Below are 23,592 nucleotides of genomic sequence, written 5' to 3' on the forward strand. Positions count from 1 at the left end.
TAATTTTGAAGCAACAGGCGGGAGCCGTCATAAATACCATAAGAGGTTGTTTTTTTTTATTGTTTTTAAGCAGGATTTAGTTTACAACCTCTACTTTAGACTGTCCCTCCTCCTTTCCCAACATGGGCACGGTACCGGCCATGGCGGCATTTATTACCATAATAATATTTACTAACCTTTCTATAAGAGTTAGGGCGTTACCACGCGACGGCTCTCCGCCAATCATTTGGGGATATTTCTGTCCGAGGTTTACAATCACTTTTGATAAGGATTGTCTAGGTATAGATACTTAAAATCATTCATTTTTTCTATTTTTGTTTATGATTACTCTTTTTATTTATCTACTCATAACTAATATTTTATTTAAATGGCAAAGTGATATTAATCTGGAGTAAATAATAGCATGTGTACGACGAGTTGTTATTATCTAAGAACAATGGACAGAAGAAAGGCAAACAGCATTTGGATGGATGAATTATATCCCTTTGTATGTCAGGCATAACAAATGTGGAGGTAAGGAAGATAACCCGTATAGGCCTGTAAAGGTGTCAAGTTTAGAACGTGTTCACTGTCTATCCAGATATTGACAAAATTCATTCAAATTGTAAGTTTCATTGGTATTGTAATTAATCAATTGCATTATAAATTACATTTTGACACTTCAAAAAATGCTGTGAATATGCATGAAGTGCTTTGAAATTTCAATTGTTCATTCAAATCATTATCCTGACAGATATTAATTTGTTCGTGTATGCTATATATAGTTTATTATCAATGTGAGGTAATCCATGCAGACAGTGCAGTGCAATGTGCATACACTTTTTATTTTAAATATGGAACAATATTGCTAGACAAACTGGATTCAGGACATTGTTTATCATGATCATTACAGGCTATACAAAAAAAAAATAACTGTTAATTATGATATTTCGTTTATCTCTCTCACTGGAGTGTCTTTGTAAAATTACTTTAGCAAGTGGAGATTTGCTCGACATGTCCCTGTTTCAATAAACACATTATTTTAACGACTAGATGGCATGTTTTGTGTAAAATATGATTTAGGTTCAGACTTATAAATAAGGCCTACAATGGAATGAATCTAATCCACTGTGATCATCGTAGTACAAAAGGATAAAATAACTTATGGAAACACAGTCTTCTATCCTGTTTTAACATCTGTAATGCCTTCAATGTTTTCAAGTCCCGGTCACACATTCACGTGCACGGATCCCTTCGCCGGATTAGCTACGGATACAATCGTGGTATTCCGAAATGGTCCGCAGTTTTTCGTAAAATAGCCGTTGTCTTCCGTAGATGTAGTTAAACTTGAAAGTATTTTCAGTACCGTGGCAAATTTTGAACAGGTTAAAAATTTGTCTATAGTTCAAACAACCGTGGTATGAACCTACTTAACCGTTTTGGAATGTACTGAACCGTGCTACTCCCTATCACAACCGTATTAAACCGTAAGTATCAAGTAAACAACGGTTTGTTACGGTTAACTACGTGTTAGTGCGGTTCAGCTACGTGATTCATAAGGAATATTACGGTTTGTTGCGGATTGTCACGACACAACACGATACAGTTACGTTGTTTTACGGATAGACCAGAATCAATCAGGATTGTCAAGGATAAAAACGGTAAACTACGTAAAATCACGATAAAATACGGAATATTCGGATCTACCACGTTACCAATTTAATACTGTCACAAGATTGGCAAGTACAAAACTAACATGATGTGTCATGGCGTTGAGATGACCAAAAAATGGTGCCATTTTAATACATATATACATTGATGCAGTCAAAAATGTTAGAGTCGAAAAAAGGGACTTGAGAAAGAGAAAAGGAATGGCTTTTCTGAAGACTCCTCCGGTCCGTGGTATTTGTGCTTAGATTCCAGTTAAACATACATTTTTATAATATGTACATGTCATTTATCCAAGGGCTATGAAGTACAAGGTATTGTGTTGAAATTTTTATGATAAAAAACTGAAATTTGCTATTACATTGCTTGGCTACAAGAGATGGTTACCACACGATGATATATAGTTTCCAGTTTGTACAAATTATCATTTGCGATGCTGGTGGAGATATTCATACTTTACTGAACCCGAACAGTTGTCATATGTACATTGAAGCTAAATAATTTGCAATGAAATTAGGGTTCCCATATTAGTTTGGTGCTCTTAATGGTAAAACCAAAAGATACCTATATTAATTACAACTATAAAGGGTATCATGTACTGGTTCTAACAGCCCTTGCCAATTTCGAATTCAAGTTGTTTAATGTTGGTTCTCAATGTGGTACCCTGACGATCAGATCGATAACCAGAACGAATTGAAGAAGGACTTTGGAAATGGATTATTTGGCATGGTTATAACATCCAAAATGACAAAACACTAGGCTATCTCAACATTATTGGCGACTACGTATTTGGTAGAAAACCTAGCTTCTTAAGTATTTCTACAGACGGATGTCGCTAACGACTTTTCTAGGGTGAACGAGTGATGGATAATGTTTAAATTCTGAATGTAATGTTTCTCTCAATATTTAATTAATGCAATTAAGTAACAGCTCCTTCACAGAGCACAGAAAGATGTTTAAGGTAGATCGTGAATCGTTATTAGAAAAAGTAAAATGTGCAAATGTGAATGAGATATCTCAATTTTATTGAAACAATCGGTTTAAGAATACATAGGTATTCCATAAGTGATAAGTACAAACCTACAAACATGCTACATCGAAATTTCCTTTCAGTTCTATGCACATGTGGAATTATTTTAGTCTTTGCTTCCTTAACTGGACATTTTTTATGTTCTTCTCCTCGTTTAGATTTCAGTATTATGTTACTTAAAGGAAACTATTTTTAATGTCAAGTATGTCATTTATTGTTCTTGCATCTTAACAATAAGTTTCACTGGTGTCAAATGATGACAACGTTGACTACCCTCAGTATATTTGTGAACACCCGTAGACACACCGTTGCAAAGCCGTATTGGAACCGTATCGGACATTGAAAACTAGCTTTTTCCAGGGCCATCCGTGAAATTAAATCCGTAGGGCACCGTCGAGATGATCCGTGAATGTGTGACCGGGGCATCATCGGAAATTGAACGTACTTAACTAATTCTTATATAACTTTTACCTCCTTATTATACAATTATTACAGCTAAGAGGGGTACGTTAGTGTTTAGGAATTGGCCCAGTTATACCAGAAATTATATAGTTTATAAGTTTATATTACCATCACAAAACCACTCCTCCTTTCTCTTTAGTGTAAACCTAGTCAGATGTTTAGTCGGTATTGGTTTTAGATAGAACCAGTGTTGTAAAATAATCAACATAACATAATATAAATTCCATTGAATATGAGCTAGAATGAACTCAATTAGCAGTCATTGGTCACTTAAACTTCATTTTTAAATTGAAACATTCGACCATAAACGCCGACTAATTGAAGCACTTTGTGACCATTCACCCGTGTCGGGAATTCGATCTGTATTTAATCAGACATGGAGGGCTCCGACATCCAATAACCATTAACTGTTATCCAATCGTGTGCGCGTGAAGGAGAAAAAGTAAACACGACAGCGAGGCCTTAAATATTAGGTAGATTACATTGCTTTACTGTAAACACACATCGATCGACAAAATCTCCATTTATAACATGTATGTATGATGGAATTGTCACGTGACACGGATGCTGGAGCTCCAACGATGTTACAAGACTTCATATTGGTATGTACTCAATAAATGACAACACTTGTGGAAGATATTCATAAGGATATATATGTCAAAATGTAGTATGTGGAAAAACAAGTGTAAATTGTACACTTTCGGATATGATAGATGTATAGTATTTTATGTAAAATAAAATTTGAATTCATATTAGTTTAAATTGTTTTGACATGATGAATCCATTTTACGGAATTGCGCTGTTCGGATTGGCATTATTTGTGGCCGGTGTGTATGGACAAACCATGACCTTTAGGAACCAAACGTTTGTCCTCAAATGGCGATGTAATCTACCTGTGGCTGAATCGTCTTACTGGATAATTGGCGGGACCTCTCTAATCAGTTGTGCCGCTAAATGTCTCGAAAACGACACTCTTTGTGCATCGTTTATTTGGGACAAATCTGTTCTGACAAACACCATCTGTGCTCTTCACCAGAACTCTCCAGCGTCCATGTGTCAGTTTTCTAATATCAGTACAACTTACTCCTTGTATGAGAAGATTGATACAACGACTACAGCAATGTCTACAACACAAAGTTCGCCTTCAACAACAGTTACCGCAACACAAGATATTCCCGTTACTACGGTAAGTTTACTATTACTGTATTGGCATGAATACAGAGAAAAACACAATAGTATTACGAATATCTGCAAACCAAAGAAGTTATTGCGTTATCGCTACTGTTTATTATATACACACAGATACTTTTGTATTTAGTAGACCAAACTATCTGATATAGATGGGAAAGAAAAATACTACGTTATAACCATGAATTCTTTGTAAGCGTATTTGCTATCAACGTGTTTTACTGTTTATACATGTATAGACGTGAGGATGTTACTAATTTCTTATTAAGAGTGTACATAAGAGACTTTAGACTTTATATTTTAGACTACACACATACGAGGGAAGTTCGAAAAGAATTGTTTATTTCTGTCTTCATATTTTAGCCCAAAAACGCTCATTCCATGCCCTCGAAGTACTCCCATTGGCTAGAAATGCAAAATTTCAGCCGATATATCCACTTCTTGAAGGCGTCAAGGTTAGCTGTTTTGGGCATAGCAGCTACTTTTTCTTTCTTCAAAATCACCATAACCATTGTGGAGGTATGGAAGTGACGATTGTTATGTAGAAGACGGCCATGTTTAAAACCAGTGTCAGGGCGTTGTTTCTGATGATACTATTTCAGTTTCTTCAGTACTGCGTCTTTGTAGTACTGTCCGGTGATGTTTTTGCCCCATTTCACCGGCAAAGAACGTTTTGCAATTATTGAGCGTTTGCTGTGTTTAGTGGCCAAGGCTTAATACTAAACATACGTTTGCATATATTCACCACGTGAATATCGAGCTAGAGGACAATAAGCAATTCTTTTCGAACACCCAATGTCATGTTTGCATACTTATTCCTATGCTGAGGTAGACGTCTATGGAACGTGTGCTAATATCAGTACAACTGTCACCTTATTGATAAAAAGGTTGATACCGTCACAACGACTTTGCAAGATATAGCGACTACAGCGATATGTTAACCCTACCGATTCAGGCGGAAGTCTACCGCTTTTGAGACTGATATTCCGCCTACCGCTTTAATATCTAAATATTCCGATTTCTGCAAAACAATTTCTTATTTTTTTTTCTTTCGATTTCTGAAATTTTTAAAGACGGTTGGAGCTGACATGGCGGCTTCAAAATGCATACCAGACAGATTAGGGGGACTGGCTTGATAATTAAGTAAACAAAGAAGGTGTGAACACTTCCTGACCAACACCCACTAGTGCTAATTAGCTGCCTGGGGGAAGTTCCACCTTGGCTTGGTGGTGTCACTTATTTCACATGTCTGATTGTAACATTAAGGGGGTCGCGGTGGCCGAGTGGTCAAGATGTCCCGACATATTGCCACAAGCCCTCCACCTCTGGGATGCGGGTTCGAATCCCATGTGGGGCAGTTGCCAGGTACTGACCGCTGACCGGTGGTTTTTCTCCGGGTACTCCGGCTTTCCTCCACCAACAAACCTGGCACGTCCTTATATGACCCTGGCTGTTAATAGGACGTAAAACTAAAACAAACCAAAAGTAACATTAACGACGTGTATTACGTAGGCCTAAAGTAAACAATCATCTAATCTTTCAATAAATTTTGTGCCTAAAACTAGTTAGCATCATTTCAAAAACAAACACTAGTTATAATTGAAATGATTTACTCATGTTTTTAATGTTAAATAGGCGTATAGTGTCTGCTGAAAGTCATAATCTTTGCAATCGTAATGGCCGCCATTTTGGAATGGGATGATTCTAATAGAGGAGCCGGATTCGTATAAATGTTCAGGATTTTACAAAAAAAAAATTTTTGCAGGGGGATTATTTCTCTAGAATTATATTGGTGTGAATTTTAGAAACAAATATTTGTATTTTTTCTTGCATAAAACAAAATAAAATTAGTCCAGTATGTATTACAAAAAAGTGGGAAAAAAATATAAAAAAATAAGTAGACAAAATGCATATTTAAAAAAGGTGATAAATAGCATTGAAATAAAAGTATACAATATATTTATTGGCATTTTTCATCTTCTAAATGTAATGTCAGCCTTAATTAACATTAAAAAAAAATGCAAAATGAGCCACCAAGGCCTATGGTGATAATCAAAGTTAAAATACAATTTGATAACAAGATATGTTTTTGTAATTATTTTGCATATTGTTGATATTTATATATCTCTGACGCGCCGCGAAAAAATGCCGCGTGCAATGCTACCACTTTTGAGTCAAAAATCTACCTCTTTTTGGTCACCAAAGGTTAACATGTCTGGGCCGATATCTACAACAAAAATTTCCACAACTGTTACCACAACGCAAAGTACTACTGTAACTACGGTAAATGGTTTAGGTCTCCAACTAAAGTGTTAAGTAGCTTAACACTTTTTATTTAGAATCAATTTGAAAATATTTTTGATATTATGGAGATAACACATCTACTCTAAAAAAACACGAAGCTTTATGTTGATTGCTGCTCAGGAAATAGATCTCGTGCGAGTTATTATTTTCTTCGGAACATACCTTATTCTTTTGGAACGTACCTTGTTAATAAAGTTGATTAAAAGACAATGGAATCAAGAAGCTTAGTGAAAATTAGGTCATATCGAAACGAAAACATATTAATTATAATGAAAGACCTACATTTGTAATCGCTGGTCCTGTATCCACTATGATCAGTTTAGTTTTTGGGGATAGCCTTTACAGTGTACTAAAAGAACTTTTTTCTATTCTTTTAACATAAAACTATATCTTCCGATAGGAGAAAATATGTTGTAACAACAGTATGTATACTTGCTATCAAAAATATCATATGGATCCCGGACAAAGTATTTTGTTTTGTTACATTGTATGCCGGAACGTGTTAGTGTGCAGCAAAAGCCGTTAACACCGTGAGCAATATGCAAGCTTTTGTGACATGGTTCATGGTGATTTGCTGTTTGATACATAGTATGATAAGAGGGATCCCGGTTAAATTTTATCTGGCTTTAAGTACCACATGTCGATGAATGTTTAACAAAAAGATAATTGGTTACGCAGTATCTATTGAAAAGTGTGTCTATGTATATTATTTGAAATAAATCAATTAAACGGAATACGCGCTTTAAATTATTTTTCGAAATATTGACAAATCACGCTGACATTCTATATCTGTCTTTATTGCGTATTTTCCTGCTTAAATCGATAGTTGAAATGACAAGTATAAAATGGTATCCTGGAAAAATCTGTATTTTAATGGCTGTTGTTTAAACAGGAGCGCAAAAAAAAATAATTAAAAATAAACAACAACCGTCCTCAGAATAAGAGCAATAAGTTCACAGATAATATATTATCCATCATGTCCTTTTTTAATACAACAGTCCTTTTCAATACAACAACCGTCATCAAAATTAGAGCATTTAGTTTACAGATAGTGTATTATTCAATATTTACAGTTTAACCATACTTTCTAGCATTATCATTATCAGTTTATAATGATAGTACAGCACGTGAGGCGATTCCATTGTCACAGGAATAGTCGCTGCCGTAACAACGTGGGGTCATGTTCCCACCTTTGGCGGGAACATATGAATGACTCGATTACAATCAGCTGTTCAATCGAATTCGTTAACCATGACGGAAGAAAAAAAATGCAATTGTCGCGAGAATTACTAATATTAATTTGCGTGAAAAACTGTAAATATAAGGAAAAGTTGTTCATTTTGTTGAGGTTATGAGGGTTTAATGATAATAGATCCCGTTTAAATTTTATGTAACCCGGCTTCGCCGGCTATACCCTCATAAATAAAAATCTATTCCTTATTTGTCCTTTTCAGTGCAACGCCCTACACTTATTCTCCTGGTGCGACTCATATTGATTCTCTATACGTCATTCCCCTGTGTCACTGTTTAGGCGTGTTTCAGCTCCACATGATATTGATATTATGGGATTGAAGCCCACGTCAACATATACTCAGTAACGTATGGCAAACTCAAAAACCGACTTCCGATAAAAAATATTTTCAATTAGCAGTGCGTTGATTCGTATGAACATGACTAAACTCTGCACTTAATGAATCTATATCATTATAGCTTTAGTAAAAAGCAAAAACTGTAAAAACAAATTCTATACGTAAATCTTGTGAAGTTTCATATCCATCAAGCGAAAAATGGAACAGTGACAATGAATGTAACATTACTTCTTTGGAGAAAACTAGACTTACAGAATGTTTTGGCCAAGCTGTCTCCCTTCATTGTTTATGTTTTCAGTAATTATAAAACATCTGAGGTATTGTTGCAATAGCCGTTCGTTATTTATTTTTAATATTCATAATATTTTAAGGAATAAACACACTACACACTGTCCGTGCACCTTTTTCTTCGTTCTATATTAACAATAATTATTTGTCATCGTCTGACAAGATTGATTGCTCAGTCATTTATCAGTGAACATAACGCCAGATGATATGAAGAAAACGGCTAAAGTATCACTCATACATTAATGACATCACAACTGATATTTTTCCGTAAGGAAAGATAACTATGTGATATGCAAAGGATATACACTTAAAAATATGTGTTTGGTTTTTTGAAGTGTTTTTATTTCAATTATTTAGGATTTGTTTCTATATTATTTCGTTTTTTTAATTCAAACAAAATAAGGACATTAGTATAACAGCGTGTAGTAATCAGGATAATTATTATAGTTACATATAAATTCTTCTGGAGACACAAATGCCTCATATATCCGTTTTGAGTAAACCGACGACATGAATGATATAACAGATCAATAATAGATCATGTTGATACAAGGTGATAATTAATCGATGGCACATTATAAATCAGTTTCACTGGACCATTAAAAAGTCGTTTAGAAAACATGTAATCAATTTCATCAAGGTTTTCATTTAATTAAAGATGCTCCAACGCTGACAAATGGTATTTTTGCACTATCAAAAACAGGAACAGACGATTTAGTATTTTTCTTCAGTTACAAAAGTTACTTACTTTACATTACAACCATTGAAATGTTTCAGCTTCTAATTTTACTTCAAGTTAAAAATATGTAAAAAACAATTAATTGCATCCCGAAAAAATTCTGTGTCACTATATCCTATATGGAAGGAAGTACTGATTGCGCATGCACCAAAGGCGAGATAAATTATTTTATATCATTTTTAGTGTTAATTAGACATATATATACATACATGATCAAACACCAATTATTGTTCAACTGATGAATATCATTTATGTTCTATCGGCGGTGGAGCATCTTTAAGATCTAAACGTAGCTTTTAAGGTTTTGTTTTGACACCAGCTCAGATCTTGAATAATTAAGTTTTTCCATTTGGTAAATATATATATCCTTATTAAACACTGGAAAATAATCCCACGCTACATATGATGTATTCAACTAAAAAGATGAGCGTCATCACTTTGGTTAACTAAGGGCGTTGGAAGTTTTAGGATGACCCGGGATTAAAACTTTACCTCAGTCATCATTGTCTGAAGTTGATAGAAGTGCATCTTGTAGTGCTAATCAATTAAAATGTCCACTGGTTCCACGGTGAAGGTAGTTGTGATACCTTGAAAAACTGTCATAGGCCATTGCCTAGTTTTATCATATCATCGTATTTTCTAGTTACTAAAGATGCTAAAAAATCATTAGTACTGATATGGTGTCCATTCATAATTCAAAGATTAAAATGTTACGGTATAATTAAGATATACACCCTTTATTCTTTATTTGAGACCATGGTAACCAATTTTCCTCCTTTGTGTATTTATGGTGGCTGCTTTTGAAGTATAATGATGTATCAAGCATTAGACATCCATATCTTGCGACAATGGACCAAATTTGAACACAATTGTTCCAATAGCGAATACTTTATTAAGTGACCTGGTTACAATGGCAACCAATTCAATTTATGCAAAAGAAAATCTACTAGCAAATTTACATGTGTGTAATTCATGAAAATTGGCCTAGTTGTTAAAGAAGAATTGTCCAATTTCTTTCTACAAAAAAGAGGTTTCATTCCAGGTATACCTGATAACTTAATAACTAGGGAATAATACTTAAATTGATATAGGCTTAGAGAGTATTATACGTGCGATCAATGAATATGTCAAAGGTAATGTTCAAGCTAATTTGAAAAAATCTAATAGAAACTGCCCACAGCCCAATTTTCTTTAAACTTTGCATATCGAAAGTTGTTCCTCTAAAAAACACTTCTTTTTCTTTTTGTTATTTTAAAAAGGCCCTAGGGGTCTGTAATCTCTGCGTTCATTTTCATTAAAACTACCTGCTTATATCAAAACTATAACATCCTTTGTTAAATATTTTACATTCTTTATTTATAATATAGTATATAATATAATATATATAATCATTTGAGTAGATCATATACTTTACATATGATATATATTTGGGGGAAAACGAAACATTGCTCTTTGTTGATCTCATTTTACCCTGTGGACATATTCATGTTGAAATAAGTTGCAAAATTGAAATGCAAGAAATCAGTGTTTGTGTGACTTGAAAATAGCAAGTGAAGGTAGCAACCTTTTCTGTTGATATACCTTACTATACATTTTCAGATTAATATTCCGATTTAAGTGCACATGAATGCAAAGAAATTATTTTGAATGCTAAATATTATTGTAACGCTTTCGAAAATATAGGTTGTCATGGTAATAAAATGGAGGTCCCTGATTGGTTGAAATTAAGATATTGTAAGATTTAAGTGAAAATTGGTAAATAGAAGTTATTAAGTAAACTGAATAACGCGGAAACTTAAGGAAATTATATAATACAGAATGACATTGGTGGGCGAACTCTTTTCACCAACACTTCGTCCAAGGTATGCTTTTAGATGCTTCAATTAAACATTTTCCAAAATCCAAGAAGATAATCAATCAGAAGAATATAATGCTAATTTCATGTATATTTTCAGGCGAATCCCTGTTTTAATTCGGGGATGTGGAATGGTGCCAATTGTAATTGCCCCACGGGTTGTTCAGGAACCTTCTGTGGAAACTGTTACACAGGTAAGACAGCAAGTCATGTGTGGTCAAAGTAAGCTGCTACACAAGTAATACATGTATTGGTGTTATATTTCTTTATGATTGTATTGTCATACCATTCTAGTAATGATAGGATCATGTTACTGTACCAATTGGATATACCGAACATAGTAAAAAGCATGCAACAAGCGAATACATTACAATTTTCCCAACAACGCGTCAAAACAAATGATTACCTTGTCGTTGTCATAACATTTACCTTTAACATTTATTCATTGGTTTTATTACAAACATAATAATGACGTATTTTTCGTTTTTTATGAAAGAAGCTTCATTTCACAGGCATGAGATTTAATCTTTTCTGGATTTGGCCTACCAGAAACATTCAATCATTTAACACTTGACAAAACAATGATAAGAGCTGAAATGCATTTTGCTTCTTACTTTTAAACAGCGATTTATTCAAAAAAATTCTACTAGACATAAACGTTGTAAGTTTGGCTTATGGTCCTCATTAAGAGCTTTTTACATCGATCCGCCCATCGCTGGCTAATCTGAGCACCCAGGAAGAATTATAGTTTCTCTCGACTGCCGATCGCTGTTACACATAACACCGATCTATAGACTATTTCATCAAATCACTAACACTGTAGCCTTCCTCTTATTAGGCATTTATTTCTCTATATCGCCTTTTCTATGTATGATTTGACGTCTTTATTTCAGGCATTAACATGCGTTACCTCGTGTATTACAAAAAAAAACACAATCAATATTAGAATGTTACACATGTATGGAGCCAAAGATTAGTAAGCATAATGCAAAATAAATAGGAAATTATATTGCATTCACTTTTTAATTAAGAGCCAATATTACTTTCCTAGATTGTACTGACGGGACGAATGACGGACTCACTGGTACAGCTGTTATAGCCTATATCCAACCCGTAGGTTCACCAGCCGCTTTCCCCGTTTTGTGTAACTTTGACAATGCGATCACATATATCCAATATCGTCGTCATGGAAACATAAGTTTCAACAGAGATTGGCAATCCTATGTGGAAGGTTTTGGTGATCTGAAGGGAGATTTCTGGCTCGGAAACAAATATATACACCTCATTACAACCCAGAAAGCATATATCTGTGGCGTTCGTTTGTTTGATGATACTTATGCCTGGCGATTCGATGGATACTCGGATTTCAAAGTTGACTCAGAGGTAAACTCATTTACTTTGACCTATACACCCTTTTACGTCGATTCGGGAATGTCACCCGCCGATAGCACAAAGGATTCACAAAATCAACCATTCAGTACGCATGACCAGGATCCCAGAGGATGTGCTACGTCAGAACAGGCCGGATGGTGGTATAACACCGGATGTACTACCGGAGCTAATGCTAATGGTCAGCTACCTTTTGATTGGTCAACAATTACAGGTGTAACTAAAACTGGAATGGGACTCTACTACTAAACTCATATTTCCAACGTTTTACAAAGTTTACCAAAATCATCATCAATGGTATGTTTAATGAAACATTTTATTTCTACATATTAGTTAAATTAAAGAAGATGGATCATTAGCAAAAGAAGGATAAATGGAGCCTTCTGGGGCCAAAGCGAATAAGATGCATAAACCATTAACTGAAAAACGACTTCAAAAACGCTGGGAAGCAATTTCCAATTTCAGTTCAGACGGATAATGACTTTTTAAATTTTCGTACATATCTTATTGTTTAGGGGATCTCAAAAAGGACTGTAATACACGGTATTTCAAGACCAAAACTTACCTTACCGAAAATTACATTTTTATTTAATGTTTTAGAATTGTCGGATTTCTTGCTTTTTAGTAAAATGTAAAAGGATTTTAGGTTTTATTTTCTTCCTCTTTTTTCAGTGAAACTCAAAATGGTCCCAATGAACTAAACACTACGCCATCATTATTATAGTTTATTGTTTGTGTCCATTAGAATGATATACAATGTACTCATTGAGCTTATCAAGATTATCACGCATGTCCGAAATATGTAGCTGTCATCATTCAGTCATCAATTAATAATATTCCATTTAGGAAAAATCACCTCTTTTCAAGTTTTCAGATGTTGAGATGTTATTCAATATCTTTGTGAGTTAATTATATTTACTGTGTAAACTCTCTCCAATGCATTTATTTTCAGTTGTTATACGCATTTTAATCACAGGCAATCCTTTATTTCATTAATGTTGATCATCATACGACTAAACATTTGTCACAATGCCAGTCTCATCATTTACATCAAATACAAAGAAGGTGTCTTGATGATGACATTTAGATACTGCGCTACATACACGATTTAAGTGTTCATACATTATAAATAAGATTTGCGAAATGAGACTTTAAAATATATTTGCAAACAATGGCAAAAAAAAAAAAAAAAAAAAAACAATGAGAAAAAAAACCCTCATGAAGTTCCTTATAAATTCAACACAAATCTGATACACTAGTTACCATATAACTTCAACTACATTTTAAAATTACTATATTCCTTTACTTTATTCCCCAATAAAACATACCATATTTATTGGCTCACCAAATGACAAAATATGTTTTAATATGATCAATGTCATTTCAGTATTCAATCCGAAATAAAAAAATTGGTGATGATATATTTTACCGTCTATATTATATTTGTGAAAGAGATTATATAAGATGCTAACTGTCATCTATAATTGTTATTTGCTCTTGATTTGATTCAGTATAGCATGCCTTCTTTGTTAAACTTAGACTTTCACTAATCCGCAATACCTGCTTCTGACCTGTTCGTTTTCGTATTCGTATTGGGTACATTCTAATAACTCTATTTTAAAAACTACTTATATTTTTAATTGAAATTATCTTAATCAAACAAAGTATTTAATTGGGAAGAATATATTAATTATATGATGAAGTCTGGTTTTATATTTTTTTACCATTCAAACACAAATTTAAACACATAAGAACTGTCATCTATATATTAAGAAACCTTATTCAGATGTATATCAATACCAGGTAAATGGTGTTCTTTTAAAAAATACATTCGAAACAAGAATCGTATTATGATATGTATTTGAGTTAGTCAGACTGTACGTACTACAAATGTGGAGTCTTTTGAGTACATTAATGTATATTATGTATAGTTACTTTGAAAAAAATCTTTACTGTAACGATGTTGTCCATTTCTTACTGCATGAATGCAGTGTCCTGTGTACATGCCAATTATATTTGTATCGCATTCAAACATAAGTTGAAAAATTTAATGCAATAAAATAATCTACATTTTTATTAGAGAATTATTGAGGTTTTGCAATTAGGTATTTTTGTAATTTTTGTACGATTGAGCAGACAATAAATGTGTTTTGGTTATAAATGATTTTAATGAAAGATTGGTTCAGTTAAACAACTCAGTTTGCCTCACTATGAGTTAAACAAACTGATGAAATAAACTTTAATATACATAAAATAAACAATAAAGAAAGATATTATGTTTCTAGATCTCTTACTTTTCAACGGCGCTCTATCTTAGGTAACTAAGTAACAGGTTTCTATACTCATGTTCCAATGCAAGATTTAGTATCATATAATACATTATACTATGTTTTCCCTGTGCAATGGATCACTACCTTCATCACGAAACAGTCATACATACATTGGTCCATATTGACATTGTCTAGTCACATGCAATTAACCAATTACTGAACACAATGTTTGTTTTAATTGACAGAGGAGACAGCAAAGAAAAGATTACGTCTTTATAGAAGCAATTTTAGCACGTTTTGTCATTAAAACAACCTACGCCAGTGACAGCTCTATGACACCATTGATCGATTTGCTAGATTAGTTTAATGTCCTTCTGATCATGATATGTTATGCAGTTATGTATCGCAACAGGCCAACAACCATGTGTACTATATAATTCAATCGTGATTTTCTTTTACACTACCACCGGTTTCCAGTCTGCAGGTTCAAGGGAATGCTGAGGAGTAAGTAATCGCTCTGCCGGCTTCTCCTCGGGTTTATCTGCCTCCTTGTGGTCGGCATCATTGGTATTCTGTTCTTGGTCAATTTTCTGGTTCGGTTCGAGATCCCTCGGGCGTGGTGTATTTTCCACAACATTATCCTTGAGTGCGTCCCCGACTGTTGGTCGCTGTAAAGATTCGTCTTTTTGTCTAGGTGTGTCCGTAACGAACGTGCCTTCACGCGCGGTCACTTGACCCATTTTGCTCTCTCTTTCTTTCCGTTCCATTATCTCCTTATCCGATGCTTCTTTCTCGGGAGGTACTTCTTTGACTACTGTGTAACTAAACTTTGCCTCCTCATTCCGCAGATTCTTTATACTGTACGTATTACCTAAAATGTATTTTTTGGATAGAACAATGCTAAATAAATGCTTCGTTAAAACGGAATAAGTTCCTTTAAAACTAGTTTCATTGCAAGAGTAAAATGTTTATGATTTCCTATTTTCGTCTTTGAAATTTTAATCACTTTATTGAGTGAAGTCAGTCGTGATAAAGCGTCAATTTGATAATAATGATATTCATAGCTAACAATGCAAGTAATAAAATGTTGAATTGAGATAATACAAAAAACAATTTGATGTTATTCACGAGATAATATAAACCAGTATGTCAATCATTTGCAGATTAAAATATATTTGAATGTTTTGTTATCTACCTTATCAAGAGTATGCATATTGCCAGTTAAATGTTGATTTACCTCTAGGGACAAAGAAGAAATCCCCGGATACAATAACGGAAGTGCTTTCGTGGATAGTCAGTGATACCCGTCCGTACCACAACTGGAAAATCTTTATAAAAGGAAAATAGGTGATGTTTTTACTATACTCTTTGTGATATCGATAATTAATTATTTTTATACTTATACTACTGGTAGATGAGCATACTCCACCAGGTAAACCTGAGTTAGTGTGGATATGATTAGTATACTAAGGTGTCGTTTCATATTAAGGAGTTATCAGCCCCTGATGAGTCTTTGACTGTTGTAGCATAAGTATGTATGCGGACATTTCGCACACAAAACGGTATTTATTTCCTTAAACATGTTATAACACTCAATAACAATCCAAAAGAGCATAAACTGAAGTCAAATACAGAAAAGTAACACGTAACTGGCATTTCCTTTGTGATGCTTGCAGGGATTGATGTTTTAACCGGAAGATGCCTTTGCTGTAAGGGTGATTACAAGGTCATTCAGATTTACAGGCTGAGTTAAGTGTACTTACCAGGTCACCCCTAGTAACGAGTTGTGTAGGTTTCATTTCCATAGGTCTTAGTAGTAAAACGCCGCTCCCAAATCTTTTCTGGATTAAGCACCGTGACAATACATAGGGATCCGTAGGTTTGGGCTCAGCCCCTGACGGTCCCACGAATACAGAGTCTTCCCTTCCTGCTATGCATTCTGTAAGATGATAAAATATGTTAAGGATGATGCAGTGAATACCAGATTGTTTTCTATAACAAAGTTTACCATGTGTAAGTTAAATGAACGGTAACCATCTTGACAGATAAGAACGCGATTTTATCATATTTTGTCCAGAACTTAAGTAAGATTCGAAACCATAGATTCGGGGCTCCCCAATTAGCCAGCTATGTTGTTATTATTTGTGTATCTAGTCTTTCATTATTTCCATTTATATAATTGAAATATTTAATAGTATTGTGAAAACTAAACATTTTTCGGTGAAAAGTAAAATCATTATATTGATGTAAACAAATCTTTGGTTATTGATCTTCCCATTAGTACATTTCTATCTCTTACATTATTTATCCTTTTTTAATTATGGAATTCTTCAATTTACAAAATGTAGTTCCTGTGATTACTAGTTTTGTTTGATTTTATTATGCCTAAAATCCAACCCAGGTCATTTAAGGATGGTGTGCCGTACGTACAATGTAGTGAGTGTATGAATGGCCGTACGATATTCAGTTTGTCTCTTTGTCATAGTGGAACTCATGCCTTTATATAGTGCTATCGCCCTAAATCATGTCGCCACAGACACCGAACAAAACCTCCATCAAGTCACATTACAAGTACAGAGGGCAAACCAGTTGCCCCACTACCTTTATGCTGAGCCCTAAGCAGGAGCAGAAACTACCAGTTTTATATTGTATTAGTACATCACATGATAATTACTAGGAATGCGATTGGATAACAGCCATGGTCTATTTTTTGATAGTTCCCTGTCCTTCTTGACTACGGGAGACTTTACCTGACCACGGGAATTATACCAAAATATATTCCCCCGGGAATGAGCACGCGAACAAATACGTCATAATGAACAGTTCTCCTATAGCATGTCTGGTGAGGTAGAGTGCCCTCGTCTTCGACTCGTGGACTATACCTTGCCAGACAACACCAGACAACATAATATAGGAGAACAGTTCCCCCGGAAAGGGTCATAATAGAATATGTGTATCGGTCAGGGAACATAATCCAAAGTCTTACCGCATATGGATGAACGTTCAACTCGAAGCAAGCAAGAAGGCGGTGTCAAGGGAAGAAGAACTTAATTCAGAAAGAAGAGAAAATATGATATATACGATATTATACAATGCAGGTACTATTCTAACTTCAGGATCATCTGAGCACTAAGACCATTAAAGAACTCTTAAATGACAAAACTGCTGTGTGTTGAGGCAAGTGTTTAAGGTGCAAATATCTTGCATCCTTTATACAATCAGCCATGTTTAAATGAATCTTAAAAATATACCTAGTCAAGAAACCAGAATCATTTTGCTTAGCCTAGAACTGTTTTAAGTAGAGACCATTCCAAAAATCGCAAGTCTTTAGCCAAGGACAGTCTTAAATTTGGTCAAAATCGTAAGTCTTAAGCCTAGAGAATAGTCCTTAAATTTGGTCAAAATCGTAAGTCTTAATAATATACAGTCTTAAATTTTGTCAAAATCGTAAGTCTTCAGCTTAAAACAGTCTTAATTTGGTCAAAACTTACCGATTTCAAAAATAGTTTATCTGTTTTGATACAAACCCTTAACTTAGAGATTGCTCATTGTTCCTGGAACATGTTATGTTGTGCCATCGTGAAGAATGGATAATGAAACTTTTACTGTTGAAAATCTCTTTGCGTTACGCGATGATTTAACAGAAAATAATCAAAAATCGTTATGAAGCATACATTGTTTCTAAAACAGCCCAGCCACAAATTGACAGACACATTGTCTTCCTTAAAAACCGAGATAGTTTTATCAGTGTTCCGGTAGAACTAACATTGTTTCCAATAACACACATTCAAATACTTTTAAAAATGAAATTACCGTAATACAATTGGACTGTTTTAATTTTACGCTGCAAGATAAAATCAAAGCGATGTTTGGCTCCGTAATAAAAGATCAATAAGTGGAGGTGTCACTAACAACGTGACATTGGATCCATCCTATTGTATTCTATAGCCACTGAAACTAATATTTGATTCTCTAATAGGTTTCTATTTAAACTGTTAAGCGAAAATGTCACACAATTTCAAATAAAAAACATTTACTAATATTAGCATATTTTTATATATCTGGCATAGTTGACATATACTAAGAACACTATCTAGAAACAGGCATCTGTTACGATAAGTCAAATAGGAAACACATTAATATAGGACTGTTTACGTGGTGGTAAATCGGTGTATTTATTGTGACTACAACGGACCAATGCTGTCTAACTTCTATACACTTATTGTTCTACAACACATTAGTTGTAGATGTCCATGTGGTGATTGCTCCTCTAAGTATATTGATTATGTTCGAGACCATCAATAGACGAGTAATTGGCTCGGTTTGGTAACAATTGCCTCCCCACATTCTTTTGTCAAAGTTCATTGCATTATGGCATCACCTTTGACAATATTAGGTCCAAAGTTTTCAATTTCTATTATTTCGACTGGTGTTCATATGCCAATAATTTATCATAAAAGGTTTTACCACGATTGACTTTTTCGTAACAAGTCCTTGCTTTTTATTCAATTAATCATCCTAGTAGAAAAAGCAGGAGGATATAATGTGCAATAGAAAGTTCTAATGAAAAATATATATATATGTATATATATTTATCATTATTATCCCCCCCCCCCCCCCCTAATTTCTTACTTGTAGTAACGGTTTCTTTTGAATCCGGATCTTTAACGAGGACCTGGTTCCTGTCGGTCGGGTCGTAAGACATGGGAACTTCATTCGGGGTGGTTATATCCAATGGCGGGTCCTCGCCCACAGACTCCAAATTGTCCGCCTCGTTCTGGGCTTCATTCTCGGCGATACTCATAGCCACCAGATGTTCCGAGGGAAAGAGAGTGTCGACAAAGACGCCATTCTCCTTAATTATAGAGGAAGGAGATTGTAGGTTTATCTTGCTGCTGCTTCGCTTTTTTTCTGAATTTGGGACTTTGTACGCTGTGTCTTGGTAGGGCGAATCGTAATTCTGTTCGGACGCCGCAATACTTATCGCAGCGCTAGCTCGTCTACCTGTTGTTTCAAACAAATGGATAATATTTGAATGATGAACGTTATCAAAATCATTCTCCAAAATAGTCTTACAGACTCAAAAACTTTCAATCATCATTGCTTGAGTGACAGGAGTACTACCAAGTAAAATATAAATAACATGGTTAAACTGATAAATGACTGCTTGATACTACCTAAACATTTGAACTTGACACCATTACCACTTTATGACAGACGTAGCATACTGAAAGACAAATCAACAACATCAGGTTTTGAATCGTCGAGTTGTGCGTGTTGATAAAGGCTTTTTAGGTTCTTCTGGATTGGTCGATATAATTGAGGACGCCTACTCGCCTGAAACCCAATGTTGACATCTTTCTCTATATTATAGTTATTGTGCTTTTAACTAGGTGCCCTGGTTGAATATTTTAAGGTAGATATGGTTTGGGTATGATACTGGCTTTAAATGTTTAGTATGACTGTGTAAGAAATCAATCATAATCTGTCGTGTGTTACCATAATATCGATCTGAATATATATATATATTCTACTCTTTACAGTTATATATGGGGATCAATAATTCCTGTTAACTAAATAATCGACTTAATTAATAAGAATTGATAACATTCCACCTTAAACACTATAGCTTTTGTCCGATTGATATTAATGTTCACGAGTAATAGCTCGATCTTATGTGAACAGAAAATGTTACAACGCACTTATCAAGATGTAATTAACTTTAGAGTAACGTCATTGTAAGTTCCAGTAATGTAGCTCAAAAGACCTTTAGACAGATAATGGTGTCGTCTTTAGGCCTAAAGGTATAGTAGGCCGGATTCGTTTATTTGTTCTATGACATTGTTGGTCTGTTAAATAAATCTGCATATCATCATTATAATACTTTGTCATCATCGCGATTCATAGCGTATTAAAGTCTACAGTTGTGCGTGTAGAAATGTGGTGAAGGGACTGTAAAACCCTGTAAACGCCATATAACAATGTTGTTGTTAGGTCAGCCATTTTGTTTTATTGATTATAAACAATAATTATCAATAGCTGCCTCAGTCCGGTCATTTTCCTCGATAAATTTATAATCAATCTGTTCAACGCTAAATCCAAAAAAGACATTTCTAAAAGTTCTTATTGTCTGAAAGTTTGAGATAGTTTAAATGTAAGATAATTACAATACCGTTATACTGTGGTCTACTTACGTTTTTCTTTCCGTTTTGGTGTTCGTTTCTTTTTGTCTTCTGTTGAGTCTTTCATGGCGATGAACTTTTGTTGCACTTTATAACAAAGTGTCACATCAAATCCAAATTCATCAGCTCATCTTCACCTCAAATCCAATTTATTTAGACACAAACATAGTGTTTGCGTTCTAGCACAGGCCTTCCGAAAATAATCCTCTGTTCGAGTCACATATGTGACAATGGAATTAAACTCTCAAATATTGTTCGATACAATGCATTTAAAAAGAGTATTTGAATACAAATTTAAAGTTTCCATTGTTTAAAACCCCATACTTTAATATCATGTACTTATAAACTACATATTCACAATCCTGAGGATTACCAAAGTAAAACTACCCGCACTAATCCATGGCCTGACGTATTAGTGGTCCTATACATTCGACTTCCTAAATCCCAATTCCAGTCTTAGCTTGACACATGGAGTGCCCGGACGGTGGTTAGCCGTGAGAGCTGGGAGTACTTATAAAGGTTATAAATAGTGGTAAACGTTATATGTGAAATCAACAATATTCTTCATTATTATCCTTCATTCAATTTAATAAAAGATACTAAAATGAAGCAACGTTCTTTTTATTATTGTCTATGTCAATATGTCAAAGGATGTTACATGTATGTTTCAACTAATAATTGCTTTATGATTATAGAAATAGCCTTGTAGACATTAAGAAAAATACTAACTGAAAACAGGCATATAAATGTTAGGTTCCCGATTGATGAAGAAGTGGCGATAAAGATATAGGTACATTAAGTTGAGTATCAAAAGATTTATGTGTTCAAATAACAATTAGAGGGATATTTAGAATATCAGTCAGTTTAGAATACATATGGAAATATATATTATTTTCTCTCATAACTACGGGAGTAATGATGTTTTATCTCATGCATTACACTCATGTAAACTGAGGCTGTGTGACTACCCATTCAATACAAACTCGCGACGTCACGGCGTCAACAAATGGTTGTTTGCTCAGTAAAATTTGATCATCCATTTCAAAACAAAGGCTAGTATTGTTGTAAAAGACGCAAATGATGATATTTACGTTTAAAATATTGGTTGGATACTAGTAATTGATTTGCAGTCGCCGCTCGCGTTTTTTGTTGTTGTTGTTGTGGGGTTTTTTTTCACTTAAACCAAAAAAATCAAATGGCGCAATATCTGCAAAATACTAATACATTTGTACAGAAAAGATAAGGATAGTCTACCTTAGGGATTACGAAATGTTGTAAAACCCTCGGTAAGTCTTAGGTAAGTCTCGGGTAAAACCATCCATTGACACTCAATGTATCATCGAGAAGGGAACAACACATGTAACTTGTTCCGCCATTATGTAAAACACAATGTTTGTTGTTGGTTTGCTTTGTTTGTTTGTTTATTATTGGATTTTTTTTACACATTTTTTAATTTTCCGTATATAAAACAATTGTTCCTTTAAGATCTAGGAACTCCGTAGTGAAAGCACTATTATTCAGGCGTTTTTTCAGCAACTACAATTGCAATGAAATGAACATTATGTATGAAAATCTTATGGTGTGGCAAGAATTTTCCTAGAGTAAGCTTGGATAACGACGTTATCATGAACGTTGTTTCTTTTTAGATTTTAGTTTCACGCTGATATTTTTGTCCGACTATCAATGTAATTACTTAAACCATCAATTTAGACGTAACACGTACCCCTTTACAATTACCAATACATGTTGTTAGATAACACATTTGATTCTGATAAATGGTGTTATAATGTTACAAGTTATGTGTTCTGTCAATCAGTAAATGTATCGGTAGCGAAATATGTCAATACCAGAAAATGCCATCACCCTATAACGGGATCTAGCAATCCTTTGATCTTCTTGTCATCACCAGGAAACAACTATATTGGTTAATATTGTCGTCATTTCCGGTCACAGAAGACAACTCTATTTCTAAATATATGAACCACTTTCCAAACTCAATTCTTTGAGCTATTCGCATCGTGTTTGATATGAACTCCCGCTTGGTTAAGCCATTTGTAGTCAATCAATCACCAGGCTTTGGATTAAATGGGTGATGATGCACATATTCATTAAAGACCGATGCATCATGTTAAATATCGCGCTTATTTTAAAAGTGAAACAGTTATGTAATTTATCATTCTTTAGGTATTTTTCACTAACCGCCTGCATGCACCAATAAACCATAATAAGTAGTGCCGGCGCAAATAAGGATCTACGTTACGACTACACCAATAGCTTAATGATCATTTTTCTTAACCCTTGGGAAGATTACGAAATCAACAGGTAAAACTGTATTAACTAAGAATTAACTGGGATAAACACTGAGAATATCACATTATTGAATTGGCCGCCAAAATCACGATCGTAATAGATAAACATATTATTACAACTATTGAGTTGAAAAAATAGAGAACTGTTTCGACATATTGGTAGGAAAATGACATATCAAATTATTATCAATGGAAAGGAATCGAATGCCCATAAACTCAAAACCAGAAAGTAATTAAGCACTTCATGAAGTAATTCGGATAACCACTGTATTCACTTTGGGTAAATTTTATTTTAAAATCCTTACCGATGTTGTTTCGTAATTGTTTTCTGACGTGATGG

General features: G+C 34.2%; 2 protein-coding genes across 2 annotated transcripts; one reads left to right on the forward strand and one right to left on the reverse strand.

The window, feature by feature from the left end:
* Positions 1-3,787: 3,787 nt before the first annotated feature.
* On the forward strand, positions 3,788-13,692 carry LOC138318815 (fibrinogen-like protein 1). The gene is made up of 3 exons (XM_069261534.1): positions 3,788-4,325; positions 11,203-11,296; positions 12,154-13,692. Exons 1-3 carry the CDS (start codon positions 3,912-3,914, stop codon positions 12,738-12,740), a joined length of 1,095 nt encoding a protein of 364 aa, XP_069117635.1. The 5' UTR covers positions 3,788-3,911; the 3' UTR covers positions 12,741-13,692.
* Positions 13,693-14,978: 1,286 nt separating this feature from the next.
* Positions 14,979-21,356, reverse strand: LOC138318814 (uncharacterized). The gene is made up of 5 exons (XM_069261533.1): positions 20,956-21,356; positions 19,394-19,765; positions 16,525-16,700; positions 15,999-16,089; positions 14,979-15,632 (listed from the first exon to the last, which is right to left on the reverse strand). The coding sequence occupies exons 1-5, from the start codon at positions 21,008-21,010 to the stop codon at positions 15,217-15,219; spliced, it is 1,110 nt and encodes a 369-aa protein (XP_069117634.1). The 5' UTR covers positions 21,011-21,356; the 3' UTR covers positions 14,979-15,216.
* Positions 21,357-23,592: the final 2,236 nt, after the last annotated feature.

This window comes from Argopecten irradians, chromosome 3 (genome assembly GCF_041381155.1).
Source record: "Argopecten irradians isolate NY chromosome 3, Ai_NY, whole genome shotgun sequence".
Classification (NCBI taxonomy): Eukaryota; Metazoa; Mollusca; class Bivalvia; order Pectinida; family Pectinidae; genus Argopecten; species Argopecten irradians.

Bases quoted from the DNA above. Each gene is read 5' to 3' on its own strand.
- LOC138318815 (XM_069261534.1), top strand. From the start codon at position 3,912: ATGATGAATCCATTTTACGGAATTGCGCTGTTCGGATTGGCATTATTT. The intron at 4,326-11,202 runs GTAAGTTTACTA...GTATATTTTCAG, and splicing joins AAGATATTCCCGTTACTACG to GCGAATCCCTGTTTTAATTC. The intron at 11,297-12,153 runs GTAAGACAGCAA...TTACTTTCCTAG, and splicing joins CTGTGGAAACTGTTACACAG to ATTGTACTGACGGGACGAAT.
- LOC138318814 (XM_069261533.1), bottom strand. From the start codon at position 21,010: ATGAAAGACTCAACAGAAGACAAAAAGAAACGAACACCAAAACGGAAA. The intron at 16,701-19,393 runs GTAAGAAATTAG...ATCATCTTACAG, and splicing joins AAAAGAAACCGTTACTACAA to AATGCATAGCAGGAAGGGAA. The intron at 16,090-16,524 runs GTAAGTACACTT...CCTTTTATAAAG, and splicing joins TCGTTACTAGGGGTGACCTG to ATTTTCCAGTTGTGGTACGG.